Here is a 19,475-nt window from a genome sequence, read left to right on the forward strand (position 1 = left end):
TCTCTCTCTCTCTCTCTCTCTCTCTCTCTCTCTCACACACACACACACACACACACACACACACACGCGCGCGCGCTCCATTAAGTAGAAAGCAACAACCAGAAAGAAACATAATGGTAAATGCAAACGTAACCAATCTTTTCTGTGATTTTACTGGAATTAATAGAACTAAGGAAACAGGTGAAAGTGGAGGAACTTTTGCTGCCTCTATTGCTTCCAGTCTGGGTTTACTTCTTATTAAGGGAGTAGCAACTCTGGTGAGCTCATGCAGGATTTTTCTAAACAGCTGGCAATTTAAGCGGTACATCACCCTACCAAAAATAGGGGGTTTTGTTCAGGCCACCTGTCCGTGTTTTCTCCTTTGTTTTTTTTTTTGTTTTTTTTTAATCACCATTCACTAGTTCCTGATTGAAACACAGTATGTCGGTTGCTACGGAAACCATGGTATAGGCAAAGCTGAACAGCATCTCCAAGCAGGAAACCAGTTTGCCATGTGGTTATACAATGAGCTAGCAAGTACAGCATTTACATGATGGTTCTCACCGTCGTGTCTGGAGTATGCAATAAACAAGGGACTGATGGACTAGCATGCATGGTATGTGTGCCCATGTTGGATACATGGTAGTGCTGCAAATCTAGCCCAAAATGCTCATGCAAAATGATACTTAGGTGCCACGGTGATTCAGTTCTCATGTAGGATTCTCACAGGAAGCTGATGGATTTTTTCACAGAACTACAGTATAGCTACAGGATGACACCCACACCACCTTGTGGACATTGCAGCCATGTGAGTAGAAGCAGGTGAGAAAGAGTGGGGAGAACAGTTTGGAAGATCCCCAAAAAAAAATGCTAAATCCAATTTTATCCGTGGAAGGGTTAAATTAAAGCAACACAAGGCTTCTCGCTTCCTCAGGAGTACTACAGTTGTTCACAGTTCACCCCATCACCACCACTTCCCATTCCAACTGCCTCGTTAACTTGAGCCACTTGCGTGTCTGGAGCCCCACCGTTCAAACAACGGTATTTGACTGTAAATAGCTGTGTGTTTTCCTTCCATTAGTAAGAGCAGTAGGTTCTCTAGCCTTTTGGCAAGTCTGACAATAAAAGGCAGTACCCTCACGAATACACACATAACCAGCAGATTGCAGCACATGGAGGTGACCATGCTAAAAGCAGCGACTGAGCCATCGCCCAAAGAAAAGTTCTCCCGTTGGGTTATGGCACAAGGCATCTCCGCTCAGAATACACATCCCTTTTCTGAACAGACAGAGGAACGTTGGTGCTCAGGGATTCGGAAATTGGCTCCGCCTCGTTGCAAAGTCCCAAAGCCACCTTGCACATTGGTAAGCCAAAATCAGGAAGCGAGTTTAATGCATCACACTAGTTTGCTAAGGTGCCCTTTAAACTAGCAGGGTGGAGCCCTCGGTCCCTGCAGTTGAGACACAGCTGATAAGCCAGTGGTTTTACTGACTCAATGTGAAAGCACGAGATTTGCTTGTCAGTTTCTTGCCAATTTCACTTCACACGTTTCCCATGCGTCCTGCAGCCAAGCACCAACTTCAAGCTCATCACCCTAGCCCTGTGGGCACTGCCATGACAGCTTTAACACTGACGTTACCTAACTTGCCATGCCACTGCATCTACCCATTGCCAGTGGGACTGTGTAATAAAGCCCCTAGTATTTTCACCAATTACAGACCCGGAGATTAACATGTGGCCAGTGGGCCCAAAATCAGAAGTCAGATAGGAGTCACAGTTCTTTTATTTTTTTTTCCACATCTGTGTTGAGCAGAACTTCTCATTATTCAATGGCCTACTCATTAGGAAGAAAAAGCTGAGCTTACTATACAATAGCCAGGTGTAACCAAATGTTCTTGTAATCCTGTCTCTAACTCAGATTTTCTCTTTAAATCCTTCTAGCTCACTGTATATGTCCAGTTATTCTTGAGCTACAAGTCAGGGATATACCTGAAGCCTGGTCTAAGTCCTCCTTAAGTCCAAAGGCACAAGGCTGTGTTACATAAGCTGAGGATCTAGGTGCAGAAGTCAGCATTAAACAAGGTAGCCTATGATCTCCCTGCCATATGAAGACAGGAATAATAAATCTTCCTTCCCCTATTTAGCATGCAGAAGAATCTGCTTTAGGAGAGTGCCTAAGGGAAGAGCAGAAATGGAAGAACTGGGAGTGGTGGATCTTTAAATATAAGTCAAATGACAGTACTGTGGAAATCGTGGGAAGGATTTAATGGGGTCTCTTAAGACAAACCATCGCCTGTTCCAGGTGAGCTTCCCTGCACAGGACAGTCTGTACACAAAACAAATGGGTGAATCACAGTGTACATGTGTGTGTGATGCTCTTCTAGTAGGAAGAGAAACTACATGATATTTGTGACAAACCCCAAAACCACAAAGAGCTCATCTGGTTTTGGAATCCGTTACATGCATATTCTGCAAGAACAGCTCTGATTGTGGGCTCACAACCCCTGAAAGCAAACTGAGGCAAGGATAGAGGAAAATGCCAAGCCAGCTCATGGCTGTGCAGAAACGCAGCAAACTTCTTACGGGTAGATCCTCAGCTGGGGAAAACAGGTGGAGTTTTATCTGCCTCGAGCCCTGGTCCCCCAGGTCTGAAGTGAAACAACTGCAGAAGCTTACGGCGTTCTGAGTGAGTTTTGCTTTGAATGGCTTGGGGTTCTTTGGCACCAGAAAAATGAAGGAAAACTCATGGGTTAAAGGAAAGCTAGAGACAACCATCTGCATAGCCTCTGGTAAAGCATAACCAATGCATCTCACATGTCCCTAGTCCCAAGTACAAAAATAAGTTTTACTCGAGATGTGCTAAAGCTGCCTAACTCAGATCTGAGTTTGTATCTACATCGCCCTAAGTTTACAGGTCCTAGTGCAGCCCACTGGCACATGTATATCATGCGACTCCTCTCTGCCCAGCCCACAAAGCACATGGATCCTTTAGACCTTTCAACTAGAGAATTTGGCTCATTAATTCAATTGGCAGAGATTCGCCTTTACAGCGCCTGAGTCTCTAGCTCAACCTTTTTAGACTCAAGGCACCCCTCAGAAACTGCCAGCTTCTAAATCTGTACTCATTTTTTTTTTTACAACAGAAAAAATAATAGAGCAATTCTTCTGTTGCAAAGAACTCAGCAAGCCCACAGCTGGCGAGAATGTTTTTAACTCTATGGATTCCTATTAAAAACTTCTGAGCTGATCTTGTGATTTGTGCTTGCACACGTAACAGTGCTAACATTGTGTGCCCCCCTTGAAAGAATCTCGAGGCACCCCGATTGAGGATCACTGCTCTAACTTGATGCCCAGCAGGCTGGGGGCAGCTGCAAAATTGAGAATACATCCAACAAAACCTAACTTGGGTGAAGTCTCAGAAAGTTTCAATTCAATCAGTCTATTTGTAGAACTACAGAACTTTCTATTCACCTCCCCCAGTGCTTTATGCAACTGTTCATCCATTAATATGCTCTCCACACACACACACCCTGCATGGGGAAAAGATCCCAGCTCAGACACACAGACTGGGAGGAGTTATTTTTCCCTCCACCACAGCTTTAATAATGTACTGAATTATAGGGACTTAACGTGGGCAGGAGAAGGGGGAAACTACCCAGGGAAGTGTCACTCAACCTCCAACAGCCAAAAACCCAATGTCAAAAAATAAAAAAAACAAGTCAGCTCTAGCTGATGCTTTGCAGTCATTTTATGGTGTTGATTTCAGCATTAATGTGTGGGCCTCTTTGGTAGGGCACAAGCTTCTCCCTAGGTAGGTGTACATGCAAAACACCCATCTGCAGGCAGTGATCCATTTTAGTAGGTGGTAATAAAACCAGGCGGATCTGACCAGCACCAATGTGTCCTGAAGCCCTGGCTCCCAATCCAGTTTTGCCTTCAAGGAACATAGATATAAGCAGAGAAAGATGATGACAATAATCAATGAACGAACTGATAAGAAGCTAAATTATCCACTCAACTGCCATTAACTCTGCTCCTGCCCATCAAATATTAAAAAGCCCCAAGTCTGGGCACATTTCATTTTACAAAGGTCAAACAAATCCCTCATTATTTCTCTTTTCCCATTACCAGCAACCATTCACACTTGTAGACACTTTCCCCGGGTAATTGGTGGTATAGGGTTCTTCTGTTCCACTGAGACACAATCATTTCGTGACTCTTTTTACACTGTGCTCTTCATTGTTTTGTAAGCAGAAAATGGCTCTTTGTAGGTTATAATCTACAGCTTGTGGTTTCTCATTATGTCCCACCAAATGCTAACAGTAAGCCCCCTAGGCTGATTATTTCCTCTTATGACAGGGCCAACAGGCAAGGAGTTGGTTAAACCCCTGCTTCCATGAGCTTCCACGCTCCAGCTGGTCACCAGTCAGGGTTGCTCATTGAGGGGAGAGGGATCCACATGGGGAAATCGATCTGGATCATCCACATGGAGAAATCATCCACTGAGCTAGCAGAGGGATCTATGAAGACAAAAACTATCAGGTCCTCAGTTGGTACAACATGGCATGGGGCCACTGACTTGAGTGGAGCTCCAACAGCTTACACCAGGTAACAGATGGTCAGTGAAGTCTTGCTCTGGTCCAACGCGCCTTTCATCTATCTGAAAATCTCAGGACTCTGAGAAACACTTGTACTGTCAGGTCATGTTAGTGAATGGCAGCTGGTAGCTCTACCCAGGTTACGCACCTCGCCTCAACATAGCTCTCGAAACCTATGACCAGCCACTCACCCCTCCCTGCTGCTGCATGTGGGTGGAAGCAATTAACCTCTGGAGCAAACAGTTCAAGTGGAGGATGTAAAATACAAGTAGAAAGCACAAGAACAAAATGCACAGTAGAAAGGGGCTAGCGCCAAGAATCACAGATCCCTGCATCACAGATTTGGATGAAATTGGCTCTAGCTCTGGCAGCTCTCCAAGCTGCCAGCAGCAGTGCCCTACAGAGGTCCCCGGCTTCTATTTATTTCTTTGCATCGTTAAAATGCAGCTATCGGCACCCATCCAGGGCTCTGGGGGCCTCTCTCCTTGATGCAAAAATCACAACATCAATAAAGGAAATTGGAATATAGCTGCCAATATATCCACCCCACTTGCTCTTCAGTCTAAGAGCTTTAAAGAAATAAATTCTGGCTTTGCAACAGGCAAGCGTGACAGGTCTGGGCTCTTGCTTTGATGAGAAGGCAAAGCACTCAGGTAAAAAGCTTTCTGAGTGGACCCTCAACACTGAGGGGCTTGCCATGCTGTGTCTGTAGTTGAAACAAAGGAGCCTATGCACACACACACTCAGAAGACATCATTGTGAGCTGTTTACCATAGGAGAGCATAGTCTCCATGGTCACCTCCCAAGTTTAAAAGCAGACTAATGATGCCAGACCTGTGCTGTCCAGGAGGATCCCCCGTGCCAGTGTTTGTGCTTTTCTTAACGTTTAGAGATGTAAACTGTAAATTCAGAGATAAACTGGACAGTACTGGAACATGTCCCACAGCACAACCTGCAGTATTGGGTCTGCACTGCCAACGCCTCCTTATCCAACCCACCCGGGCTCCATGCTCTATCAGCTCCCCAGCTCCTCACCGGGGATTGCACTTGGGTCATCTTTGGCAAAGTCTGCTGCAACGCGGATGCTTCCCCGCAGTACAGTGGGCAGAGAGCCCCAGCAACCTCCTTTCACAGGGTCCTCGGCAGAGCCATCAGGTGGCCCCAACCATAATGAGAGGTGCTGCAGGCTGCGGCAATCCACTGGGAAAGCCTCCTCTGCACTGTACATCTCATTAGTCTGCAAATCCTCACCGAGCCCGGTTTAGAGGGAATGTAAGTATTTCCTGTAATGCTGAGCAAAACCTCTCTCAAGCCTCTTTCCAGAGTAGTGCTCTGTCTACTGCACAGTGCCGTCCTAGAGAACAAGTTGCAGCAGGACTTAGAGAAGGGAAGAAAGCTAAAAACAGTCAGAAAAGTCATCCCAGTATCCCACAGAACAGGAGTCTCCCCACTATCCCAGGACCGTGACAAACTAACACTGAAAGCAAACTGTGCAACAGGATCATTAGCCTCTGTGAAGACTCCATCAAAAAGCAAAGCAAGAAAGGGAAAAGTGCACTCAGCAACTCTAAGACTTGAAAAGCTTTAGATTCTCACCCCTTATGAATCAAAAACCCTAATGGGCCACGACAGATATAATACCTAGAGAAACCCCCAGCAACTCACCAGAGCCTCCTGTGCATTTTGAAGGCTGCCCAGGGTTATCAGCGGTTGGGGTTCGGGCAGGAGGCAGCAGTAGCCAGAAGATGCTTTGTCTTCCCGCAGAGTATTCACTCGTTAATCGCAACTCAAGGTACGTCCCTGGGCTTTCTTTAATAAAATTAGGCCAACTAAATTGCTAACTAAGACGCCGAGGTTATCAATCTGCCTCTTCTTCTCCAATGCTCCTGCTCCGTAATGTCTACTCATTTTCTCTAATTTCAAATCCCTCAACAGACATATTCACGGTTACCATAGGAACTAATGAAAACCAAATTAAAAATAAAAAGACACACACACACACACACACACAAAATGCTCTCCGCCCCTGGTGCCACCTGTACATATCAGGGTTTATTAATTCAACCAACAAAACAACTGGCAGGACAGCAGACAAGGACAGTGCAAGTCTCTTACGGGCTGCAGACTCCTCAGTTGCTACATTTTTAAACACTTCCCTATTGTAATGTGGAGTTCTTAGTACTGGTTTAGAATGGCACCCAGTCTAAACGGTCTCATTTTTGCTTACAAGTATCAGACCAGGCAGTCGGGTGTAACTATGACCCGCTGCTACTGGTCTTCCTGGGAGGCTGATGAGAGATAAGAAGAGTCTAATCCTAACTGGTAGATAAGGGACAGTTTCCAAAGGGACTAGAGATTTTGGGTGCCCAGTCTGGAATATCTTAAAGGAACCTGACTTTCAGAAATGTGTGGATCCACCCGTTCTGAAAATAGGGTGTCTTTAAAGGGCTCTCTATTTCATCACCCCAAAAATCTTGACTTAATTTGTGATTTAAGTGCCAAGTACTTAATCCTTGAGTTCAAGTTGGGCAGTCCTAGGCTTTAGCTCTTGAACCTAAGGCCTCCAGGTGAGAGGAAGCACCTTGTATCAACTTAGCCGTGGAGCTGGTGTAACTGAAGGTGGGAGGACAACCCCAACTGAGAGGGATCGTTTGGCATTGGCACTTGCACAGTGATCCCTACCTTAACCCATTCCCTATTGCCTGGATTGGATGGGGCTGGCAAAACACCAACATGGCTGAGATGCTGCAATGACTCCCTCTGGCAGTTGATACAACCTACAGCAGCCTTCAAGTTGCTCTGAAAGACATCTGAACCAGCCCTGCACACAGGATTGAGAAAGCCCGCGTAACACCAGACTGGTGCTGCAGTTCTGAGTTCTAGCTCCCAGGACTGACTTAATGGGTAGGGCTTGCAGCTAGGAATGCCAGGGAAGAGGGTAGGGTATATTGGGAGTTTAATTTGCCCTCGGTTCAAGAGGAATCAGTAAAGAAACAAGGCATGCTGCAATGGGAATGAATTCAGTCTCTCAGCCAGCCAGCCAGGGAAACTGAAGAGTGAACTTTCAATGCTTACCCACAAGAGATGCAACCAGTCTCAGTGAACTAATTTTGCTCCTGAATTCCTAGTCTTTCAGTAAAAAATTAGGCAGAGATGCCGCCTCATTTGACTCCTAAACATCCCTTGCTAGTTGTATCGGATTATGAAAAGCAGCACTATTCCAATGAAGACATGTGAAGTGATGGGCCCAACAATCTTTAACAGAGATGGGAAAGGACTATGTGTTTCACTTCCTAGGAGCTTGCTCCATTCTGCAAATACACACCCCACCCCCTAAAGGAAACAGCAGCACATGTTTCAGAGCAATATCAACCCAAGTGCCATTACTTCAATCATTGCATATGACCCTTAAGCGCCACCCTCCCTTGATGAACCAGCATGGCTTACGTGCCAGCCTCTCTCTGGTTTCCAGAGTTGTTTTCTCATATCTCTGGATCCAAACCTAAGAGGGTACCAGCCAAGATATGCTGAACACTGTCAGCTACCTTTAAAGTTAGTAATATCCAGTGCTTCTGTGCATCAGCTAAAATTCAGAGCCTACCCTGGTCTCTCAGGTAATACTGATATAGGTAGGACCAGCAACTCAGCAGCTGTCTAGAGCTCCAGATCCCATGCTAATTAACTTAGTGGTGCAATGAAAGCACTGTGTTATAGAACTTTTACTTTATGACTGTGTACTATATAACTAAGCCTCATGTCTACCTACATTATCTATTTTCAGTGTTCCTAAGGTGTCCATTGCTACAGTATCTAAGTACCCAAAATTGGCCTGTGTTGTTTTTTTTCCAATTTTTTTTTTAATGCAAAATGAATATGAATCCTGCCCACACAAATGGGCAATTATCACACCTTTGTAATAGCACTGCACCTGCACACAGTTCATTGCTGAACCAAGTGTATTAGGCTGGGATTATTAACCATGAGCACAAGCTGGCATAGAGAAAACAGGTGTGGCAGCTTTCAGAAAGGAGTCTGACTCAGGCATAGGGACTTACTTAACTCACGGTGAGACGAAGCCATTTTCACCTCTTGCTTGCAGCAGGAAGGGCCAATTTTGCAGGCATTTCCCAGTGGCCCGACCCTTGCTGCAGACTGGTGGAGAGGTAAATCCCAGACAGCTGGTAAATCCTAAGTACATGAAAGTGGCTGCAGGGATTGCCATGTTGTCTAAGTACCATGGCAAGCATTGGGAGATTCTAAAACAGAGTATTGTATGAATAGCGCACTGGGAGAGGGTTGGGGGGTTGATTTTGCAGGAAGTCGCAGCTGGTGGAATATTTCCTGTTGATCATGGATCCCGTCACTTTTCACAGTTTCCACTGAGAAACCACCAATTAAGTAATTCCCTACTCATGCATGTCTAAAACATCCTTTCCTACCCCAAAACCAGATCCTGCAAATACCTTGGCCCAGATCCTCTCAGGCAGTGGTTCTCAAACTTTTTGGACTTGAGGTCCCCCTCATTAGACTCAAGGCAGCCCTCCATAACTTTGTAAATTCAGTGGCACCAAATTTCAAAAACTAATGTCTATCACACAGTGCTTACCACCTTGCAGAGGGGTGAGGCAGTGGAATTGGGGTCTGGGCAGACAGAGACAAGCCTGAGCCTCCGTTTCTCTGCTTATCTCCTCACACCTCACAGCACCCTTCAAAGGATCTGGTGGCATCTGGTTGACAATCGCTACTCTAAGGTATTTAGGCACTTAACTCCCACTGCTATTCCATTGTGGATATGGCCTTATGGTTTGGTGTACAGTCATGAGCAAGTCTACTGCAGCTTGGTGGTAAATACTGACAGGATCAGGCCTTTTTTTTTTTGCAGCTATGTTTTTATAATTGGTCAGAATCTTGGCCAATAAGGGCCAAAATCTGCGCCTATTTAAATTAACATAAAATCTCCCTTCAGTACGAGGGGGATTAGGCATGAACGACTGGTGCCTCCTGAGACTTGAGGGGAGGGGGCACAATTTGTGGGTGGCAGCATCGGCAAGGCAAGCAATGACCACCCACAGAAGCTGGCAGCGGCGGTGGCAGCGACCAATCTCGGGGGAGCATGTGCCCCACCATGTCCCCCTACAAGTCACCTATGGGATTAGGCGTTGACTGTTACATAGTTGTTAGGGTCGGAAGGGACCTGAGCAGATCATCAAGTCCGACCCCCTGCCCTGGGCAGGAATGAATACTGGGATCAACATTCATTCCTGCACATGGTGGCATCAACATCTACTCCTCCCCATTTAACTGAGGAACTGAACATGGCGTGAGCTTCCTGCCATTCTACAGATTTTAATACTAATTTCGTCTGTAGAGAGCACAATCAAAATTGATGAATTGCTCTGTCAGGAGAGATATGACCAGAGTCAGAGCAGACAGTCCCCAACCCAAAGAGTTTAGAGCATAGGGTCCAAACCTTCCAGCTGGATCCAGTAACAGGAACCCCATTGGAATTGGAAGATAAGGGCCATAATTTGCAGGTGCTGAATATTCATTCATTACCATAACTTGGTGAGTTAAAAAAAAAAAAAAATGCTCCCAAAAGTGCCACATGCCCTCCAAGTGACCTCTGCCTTGCATAAAGCAGCTCATCATTTTATTCATGAGTTGGAGTAATTTTTTTTTTTAATTGCCTCAACCCAGCAAAGTGCATCACAGCCAGGGGCTTCAACAATCGTTTTCTTCTTTTTAAAACTGTGCATGCATGAGCACGCACGTGTACATGTGCATGTGCACACGCACGTTTAAAGCTTCATACAAATATCGATTGTGGCTCAAGCTGGGCATAGAGAGACACATTTAATGAGGCAATCTGCCTGGAACCAGAAGTATTATGGATTTAAGAAATTCATTAGCTGTAAATACCAGGCATTAAACAAACTTCTTCAAGTTGCTCATCAAATCGTAGTGAGCCAAAACCGCTTCTGTTCACAGGATCTGCAATAGGCACAGGCACACGTTGTGCAGAGGCACACGTTGGTCCTGGGAACATGCAGAGATCTGTTCCAACACCACTAATCCTGGCTTCTTGCTTAGAGAAGAGAAAAAAAAGTCTTATGTGTATATATCTCCAGGAAAGGTCTTCTGTTTATACATCTGTGACCTGACAAGTCACCTTGTCCTTTATCTGACAATTTGTCACAACGTGTCACATCAGTTAGATGTTACACAACGCAGCTCTGAACATTTGAATTGACTTGATTCTATGTGATGTGACACAGATTAGATGGGGAAGAAAACAGGTTTCTGGGTAGGTTTGGAGGCAGGTTTTTGGGGGTTTTTTGGTGAGAACTCACACTTCCTTTTATGTGTAAGAGCTGACAAATGTATAAAGACACCAGGACGTCACACAGAAAGGGAAGTGAACCCCTCCTTCAACACAGGCTGAAAATTAGCTTAATTTGAGAGGCCTAGAAAAGGCCATTTGAGTGCCCTCATTGTCCTTCTGAACTTGGGGGGGGGGGGTTGGTTTAATTGCACAACGTTTGTAACAACAGTCGTAAACTGCACAATGTTTCTTCAAACCCGTCCTCTCTCAGATATGAGATGGCCTAGGTAACCCACAGATTTTATACTGCTAGGAGTAGAGACATGCTGTTGGACATAGCTAATGCAGGTGCAGTTATCCTGGTATAAGCTGTGTTTTATAGCAGCATAGCTTGCTTCCTTTCCATTCAGGAATAACTCTGCTGGTATAAGCACCACTCAGACTCTGGAACAATAACTAGACTGATACTGCTGAAATAGCCCAAGAAATGTGAAAGTGGAAAGTGAAAGGGGCTCTAAAAATGGGTTGTTTCAACACAGAAGCCAAAAACTTGGAGGAAAACTCTTGGGGTTTTAGTGGACAAAGAGTCCTTGTTTTCTGAAAGTAGCTTATGGAAAGCAATGAAAAAATCACTCCCGCTTAAATAGCTGATGATCTCCTCCTGAAAGTCATAATTCAGTGAACCTTAGATGACATTTCATAAATGTTTAAAATATCATTTCTTAGCTCCCGCCTGTGAGGTAATAGTTTTCATTTCTCTATCATGACTTGATAGGCTTTGTAGGCGCACAGAATCAATTTCCTTGCGAGATTCATCTCCGCAGGCTGTTTGGGGAAAGAAACATGGCTGACCTAACATTCTCATTCATGCCAACAGCAGACAGATAATTTGATTTCTGACATAATTGAAGCTAATAACACCAAGAAAAAAACAAAGCTGCACAGTCTTCTAATTTCTGAGTGCAAAAAGCGGTGGGGGGGGGGAAGACTGCTTGCTCACATCTAGGCTCTCGTATCATAGGAATGTTTTTGTGCGTGTTCGAACAAAGAATTTTGCTGGGATTAAGAATGCATTGGAGGAGAGGTGGCGAGAGAAGAGAAGCAATACCAGTCTTCTTCAAAGAGGAGCGGTCGCAATTGGTATGCCGTTGTGATGCTGATGAATGACGCAGGACGGAAATAATGAGGTTGTTAAATGTACCAGCCCTGCAGGATGGATGCACGCGAGCTTCAATCTGATGAGAAAGAAGAATGCAAGAATTTCACTGCTCTCTCATGGAGATGAGAGAGTCCCGTGCCAGTCAATCCAGAAAGACGGCATGGAAAAAGACAAAAACAAAAGGAAAAAGAAGACCCCAAACACACTTACCCCAACAAAAGCAGCACCAACTAATGTCCTTGGTTTATTAAAACCTGATCAAACACCAATAGCATGCAAGGAAAAGGATCCCTCCTATTTCAGTTGGCTTTGGATTAGGCCTTCAATTTGAATCGTAATGGGAACCAACCCTGTAGCCAGCCCATATTTACAGCTGTAATGATGTTTTCCTTTGGGTGGGGAATAGAGAGGGAGAAACTAAATCTTAAAGTCTCCAAAAGCGGGAGTAGACTTGTGACAGGAGACCTATACAGCACACAGTTTTTCTCTACAGAAAGAGCCTTTTTGATTGCATCTTTGTTTGTTTTTATGCAAACCCATTTTCTCAATTTTAACTGAAAGGTAGAAGGGTGAGCAGAGGGGCTGACATTTTCTGAAAATCCAGAAACTCTGAAAAGAAAAGGCCAGATCAGTGGAAAAGAAACCCAGTGCTGGGCTGATAAAGTCCTGTGCAGTGTTTCTCACATTTTGTCCATTCTCGCCATAAGGAACTTGCTCCAGGAGGCTTCCCAAACTTGTCTGTAAAGCATTTCCACAGTCTAATTGTTCCTGCCAGTCTGACTTCCTGTGATTCACTACAGGCTGCTCTTCATAAGGGGTTGAACATCCTGGTTCTGAACTAACACAGCACATGGAGTAGAAGCCCACTAAGTTCATGCATTTAAAACCAACCAGATGCCCAAGTGCTGTCATCAGGGAGAATCAGAGAATCACTGTAGAGGGTGATTTCAAAACTTAACTTCATTAATTAATTTCATCCAGTCTTCCTCTCCCTAGCTTGTGCACTCTTCGCACAGATGCACATCTCTCCGTCCCCCCCTTAGGGCATCCCCATTTACGCTGCAATTTAGAGGTGCGACTGCAGAACGTACAAGCACACCTAAGCTAGCCTTAAGCTACCAGTAGTTGTGAAGATACAGCAGTATGAGCTTCAGCATAGACTGTACCTACTCATCTACTTGGGTGGGTAGCCCACATTGTCATATCTCCAATACTCCTGGTACCCAGCTGTCTGGACCGAAGTTAACCCCATGCTATAATCACACCTTGAATTGTGGTACACTTCCCATCTTCCAGTCATTGTCATGTCAAACCGAAGACAGACCCTTCCCATTTTAGGTAAATGACTTGTGCATTTCCTTCCCTTGCCCTGCTGCCACATTCTCATTAGTTTCAAAACACTTACCTGGGATGAACCCAGTGTTTTCAATCAGTGGCAGCATCACCTACCACCCAGGTCTGGTGCAATGCCAGCTGTAGTAGTTAGCGCTGACATAGCACTTTGAACACAACGAGGTGTAGAGCAAGCAGGACTGAATGCTGTGCTGGACCAAGCAGGTTAAACGCACATTTTTGTGGCTGAATTGTTTCTAGAAACCAAAGCCCACACCAAGCAAACAACTGACACAGCCCCTAGCAATACAGAAAACACTGCCCAAGGCAATACGGGAAAAACAATTAAATCGTTCTCAGCACCACAGGAAAAATTCCACAGGGATTTTTTTTTCCAAAGTGGTAAACACTGGAACCTGATTTAAAGTCCCCATTAATTCAGTAAAAGCATCAACAATGAGCTCATTAGGAAAATTTCTCTTATGCCATTTACCATGGGCATGCAGCTCACTCAACTGGCAGTGACCCAGGGGGATTTCTCTGCATTTTCAATGCTAAACAATAATTTATGCAAGTAATGATTTTTAGGGAAAGTAGATGAGCAATTACTCATTCATATTAGCTCAAACTCAACAGGAGTGAGTCCTGAAGATTACCGTTTGCTTTGAAGTAGAGCATGGATATATCAGTTGTGATTGGGGCCACACACACGCACACAGTTCCTGCCACAAACAGCTTACAAGAAAATAGACTGGATAGATAAGGGGTGGGAAGGAAAACAGTGTGGACGTGACTTGTCCAAAGTCACATAGTTGGTCAGGGATGGGCCCAGCTCCAGGCCCTGACCCACTGGACTTCACCTGAATAAATAATACAGCTTGAGTTCTGTGTCAGCAGCTCCTTGCTTGGGTTTCAATGCTAGCAAATAGTTTTGCAAGATCTAGGGACAAGGCCTAGGGATACACCCCACAGTAAAATGGTACATGTCCTGGAGACACAGTTGCCCTTCCTGCCACATCAGTAGCACTAGCTCTTCGCTCTCTGGAAACATGCCCAGCATCTTTTGTGAAACATGAAGATGGCAAGAGTCATCAGCAGTCACGGAAGATGTGAAAAATACTCTCAGTTATAGGGAGTGAGGCAGAGCTTATACCAGGAGCTTGTGAACTTCAGAATAGTGAAAGCAATGTTCACCTCTGGGCTGGTCCCAGCTGAATGGAGAGGTGCTGATGTTTGCCTCTCTCTCTAGGGCAGGTTCAGTTCACTCTGAAGATTAAGAGAGATAAGTCAGACACTTTGTAGGGCCTGCGTTTGACTCGGGGCAGGATTCTGGAAGGGGCTGAGTTCCCCAAAAGTGTTGAGGGGATTCAGCCTATTTCACAGCCCCAACAGTGCCAGCCCTCCATTTTCAGGTACAGTCCTTGTGCTTTATGCTTTTATTTCAAGTTATTTTTGAGTGAAGAGAATGGCCTTCTTTGGACAATTTCCTCAAGAGTTTCTCTATAAATGAAAAGGTTGTGTTGTCTCGGTGATGTGAAAGGATCCACGCATGCAGAACTTGTAATTGTCCCCAGACACGGAATAAGACTATCATTTGTTTTAACCAATAAAGTTTTACTGCAATGCTGGCAAAGCGGGAACCAAACATTACCCTGACGATATAAGAAGAACATTGGGGAATTTTGCAGTGTCTTTAATAGGCTTTGGTTCAGACCTTAAATTGTGAGCACAGATTAAAAAAAATGGCAGCTGCCACACAGGGCCAGAGCTGAAACAGAAATGAGAGCAGGCAAGTCTAAGGCAGATGTCAGACATCACTATTACTCAGCGAGGTTCTCAGACAAAGAAATTTGGGCACCGTCTACCCAAATGAGATGGTCTCCCAACAACAGGCAGCACAGTGAATACCTCAGCAGTGGTGGATGGAAATCAGGTTCACCTCCAAGCTATAGGGAACAAGACAAAAAACTCTGAGAAGAGCTGAGATAAGCAGGAATTTCCTGGAGCTAGGAATATTATTGCCTTAGCTCATTGACTCATAAATAGCAATTGTCCAGGAACTCATGAAACCAATCCATAATGCACAAAAATCCAGGAAGGCATCAGAAGTTTGCCAGGTGGAAGCTGCTGTGTCTATCAACTTAACAAGGGAGATTTGATAGTCTGTCAAGACAGTGAGCTAAGGATGATGTTTACCTTGAGAAAGCATCATGCAAGATGCTGGAGGTGTGATACTGATCTGGAATTCCTAAAAATGGAAAAGGGCAATGAAGCGCTTTGTGTTGATTGTAGCAATGGCACTGGGTCTGAAACCTTGATTCACACTATTATGTGTTAAGCTACACTCACCTATACCAGGATTAAGCTCCTTTACGCTGCATCACTGTTTTGCTGTATGGATATACTTGGAGACCTCCCAACATTGCTGTGGCAGTAACCACATTAGGACCACTAGGCTAGACTAGGCACCAGTGAGTTAAACATCCTCTTTAAATGTGCTAGGAGCAGGACTAGCAGAAAGGGTATGTTGACACGGTACCATGCAACTTAGAGCCTAGCAGCAATATAGCTGTATTCACATAACACTCTGCCTTCGCCTGGCTGGCAAGTAACAACCACACTACCCAGAACACTGACATCTTACAACTGATTTCCATTCCTGTGCATGACAAAACCAAATCCTTGCTAATCTCCCTGTTTCCAAGACCAACGCCCCCCTCCCCCCCGCAACACCTCCAGCACAGTCAATAAGCTAGTGGGTAAGTCGTTTGTCAGGGATGTAGGACACTCCAGTAGATGTTCCTGTTCTGCCATGTATAATTAACCCAGTTGCCTCCAAGCAGCGCAAAAGGATGAAAGGGTCGTTAGGCACGTCCTCATTTTTAAGCCACCTTCAACCTCACCTGAGATTTTTCCCAAGCAGCCTTAGGTGAATTTTAATGAGGTTTGATACCTGACTCCCTAAGGCTTCTTTGAAAATGCCATACATAATGTATTTAACATGAAGAATTTGTGCCTAGCAATAGGTAAAGGGAGCACTGGAAAAGCAATACAGTCCAACTACAGCATAATCCCATGGAGAAACCCCTTGATTTAAAAGCAGACCCATTTTTTCCAGTAGTACAAGACATAGCACCCAAAGAAGCAGAGGTCCTGGTGATCCATGTCATAAAGGTGAGAGATGGCCAACGCCATTGAGTTCTCCAAAGGAAGCTGACAGCTTATAAATTAGACACAGTCTTATTATACAGCCTTAGCCCCATTTAAAAGACAGTCATTGTATTTATTATAATCGCCGAGTACATGAATCACCTTGAACTTCAGAGGAAAATAAGCAGTGTAAGGTGCCTAAAAATAGCTCCACTAATGAAATGAGGAAATAATCAAAAACAGAGAAGTAGAAGGCTTACTGTTCATCTTACCCACGCATTGTCAGCCACACATCACATGGGGGTCAGAAGAGACCCTTGTAAGGGTCCCTACTGGCTTGAAAGTCTCCAGGTGAAATCTTGGCTCCCCTGAAGCCTTCTTCTCCAAGGTTGCAGTTATTCAAATGAATGGGGCTGCCACCTCTTTCCTCAGGAGACCTTCCCATCCCAAATGACCTAGAGGGGGACTTAGGCTTGACACCATTCAAGTCCTGTGTTGAGAGCTTAAGTTGGATTTTAAGTCATGTGTATATCTTGGGCTGGGGGCCCTCTGCAGCAAAGTAAATTGATCCCAAATGAAGAAAGAATTAGTGCTCTATTAACGGGGCAAAACAACGATGTTGGTTTACATCAGGGGTGGCCCACCCCACTGTGGCACAAGCAGTCCCTATACGTGGCATAGAGCAGGCAGGGGTGGGAGCAGGGAACCCAGTGGCAGAAAGCAGAGACGCAGATTAAGCAGGGAGGATGAGGAAGGAAGCAGACAGCAGAGCCGCAGCATGGGCAGGGGAAGGGGATTAGAGTGGCACTCAGGGAGGGTGCAGGGTTTATTTGTAGCACACCTACCAAAAAAGGTTGGCCCCCACTGATTTAAGTGAAGCCGAGGAGCTCCCCAGATACCACCTCGCTCACAAACCAGTGTCATAGTGGATATCAGTAAAGGTACTCAAGCTGGAAGCCCTGCTGGTCCACCCTGTGGATAGGCTCTTGGATGGATTCATCAGCCGGGTGGTGGCCCACACCTCTACCTTGACTAAAGATAAAATTGCTCAGAATTCACACCCCAGTACACATCTAAATCCACTGATAAGCCCAAAAACGAACTAGTTGATCAGATCCTCTGTAGTTACCTATTTAAAAGCCTGACACAAAGGTAGCATAATATAAGAGAAAAATCCAATCAATTACTTACTTCATCTTCAGGCTGGCAAGCATGGTCTTGTCAATCCTGGGAAAAGGGAAAAGAAAAGAGTTACCAAATATCCACTGGTGTTTGGATCTTCTAGACATTCCCAGTCCTTTTTCTCCTGCATGCATTGTGTGACCTCTGGGTTGCTGACAAGATGGACTAAACTGGCTTTCTCCTTCTGAAGTTTAATATATTCAAATGGAGTGACTTTCATCAATGCAAAAAGCTCAACCATGAAATAGCATGTTCTACTTGACCACACCAGAAAGTAAGCAACAAGATAACTCATGAATTGTATATAGTTGGGAACCAATTAAAAAGATCCTGCTGGATCATTTAAAGCACCAGAGATGTACAGGAAGCAAACAACCATTGGCAGCAAAACTTAGATCAGAAACAGCCAGCTGTCCACACTGACTACTAAAATGGTCTTTCTATGCTGCTATGGACAATGAGGTTTTATTGTGAAGCTATTCCCCAGAGTGGAAGCTCCTAGCTTGTCACTGGATATCATTCCACAGCCAATCAGAAATAATCCAGTCAGCTCTACATCAGTCAGATCCAGATCCACAAAGGTATTTAGGCACCTAAATCGATGGGACCTTTGTGGGTTTGCACTCATTTTTATTCAAGCTTCTGGTAAGGCATAACTACTACATGGAATGGAGCTTTGTATTCAGAGCATCTTTATGTCCCAACTCACTCTGCCTTGGCTGATAATCCAGGAAAAAAAGGTTTCTTGAACCCTTTGTTGTAACTCATTATATTAAGACATACCTTCTCCCTAAATGAAAGTGCCAATTCACAAGCAGCTTACGGGAGAGGTTTGTGTAGTGTAGTGTTTTGACTTAGTGATCTAAACCGCACAATAAAACAATAGTCTTGGCAGATCGGACAGCCCTATACTTATATTCAGGGCACCATTAAGCCAAGTGGTAGATGAGCAGACAGACAAAAATGCTTACCTGGTGAAAATACCTTCAGGTTCCTCTACCCATTCCCACCCCCACCCCCCCATTATCCTTAAAAAGATCCATCTTGGCAGCCACAGGATTAAAACAAGCTCACTGTATCTGTAAGCCTGTCACAAAGGCTTTTTTGTTCCTCCAAAAGCATAGTTTTGTGCGTGGACACAGGGCTGAAGTGATTTGCCCCATTTCACGTGGGAGGCTTGAGACAGAGGCATCCAGGTCCCTTGGAGAGAGGTTTAGCTCTGCCCCAAGTGTACAGCCCCTGCCCACTACTCCCGCTGCACATGTGACAAGAGATGGAAGTTGTCACTGCTAGAGTGGCTCTGGGCACGTGCCAATCAGCGCACCCAAGACTTAAAGAGCGGTGCTGGGCACACAATGTGCATAACAATCATACTAGACTTCTTGCAGAGAGAGCAAGGCTTGTTGGCATAGCAGCATTTCCTAGCACAGTTGAAGGTGGCATAAACCTGCCGATGGACCCCAGACCAGGGACATGTCCACTGGGCCACGAGCTTGCCTGCATGCTTGCTCAGATACAGATCATTCACAGAGGATTTAAAACACTAAATCAGAGCTATAATTGAAAGACGAAAGGCAGAAATTGTATCTTATAGATGAGCCCAGTCTAACAAGATTGATAGGTTGGAAAGAGTCCAGACAACATTAAATACACCAAGAATGTTATAATAAATCCTACAATCTCCATTTGCTGCTATGCTAAAACCAGTGTTTTCTTATGGATAAGGAATAAAAAAAAAAAAAAAAAAAAAAAA

At 44.8% G+C, this 19,475-nt stretch overlaps 1 protein-coding gene across 4 annotated transcripts in view; it reads right to left on the reverse strand.

Moving 5' to 3' along the window:
- The window catches only part of RAP1GAP2 (RAP1 GTPase activating protein 2), a 318,489-nt gene that overhangs the window by 229,467 nt on the left and 69,547 nt on the right, over window positions 1-19,475 (reverse strand). For all 4 annotated transcript variants that reach the window (XM_019511025.1, XM_019511028.1, XM_019511029.1 and 1 more), the window contains one exon: window positions 17,732-17,767. In XM_019511025.1, coding sequence (XP_019366570.1) covers window positions 17,732-17,767 — 36 coding nt within the window. The remainder of the gene's footprint in view (window positions 1-17,731; window positions 17,768-19,475) is intronic.

This window comes from Gavialis gangeticus, unplaced genomic scaffold, assembly GCF_001723915.1.
Source record: "Gavialis gangeticus isolate Ggan-Ray unplaced genomic scaffold, GavGan_comp1, whole genome shotgun sequence".
In the NCBI taxonomy this organism is placed as follows: Eukaryota; Metazoa; Chordata; order Crocodylia; family Gavialidae; genus Gavialis; species Gavialis gangeticus.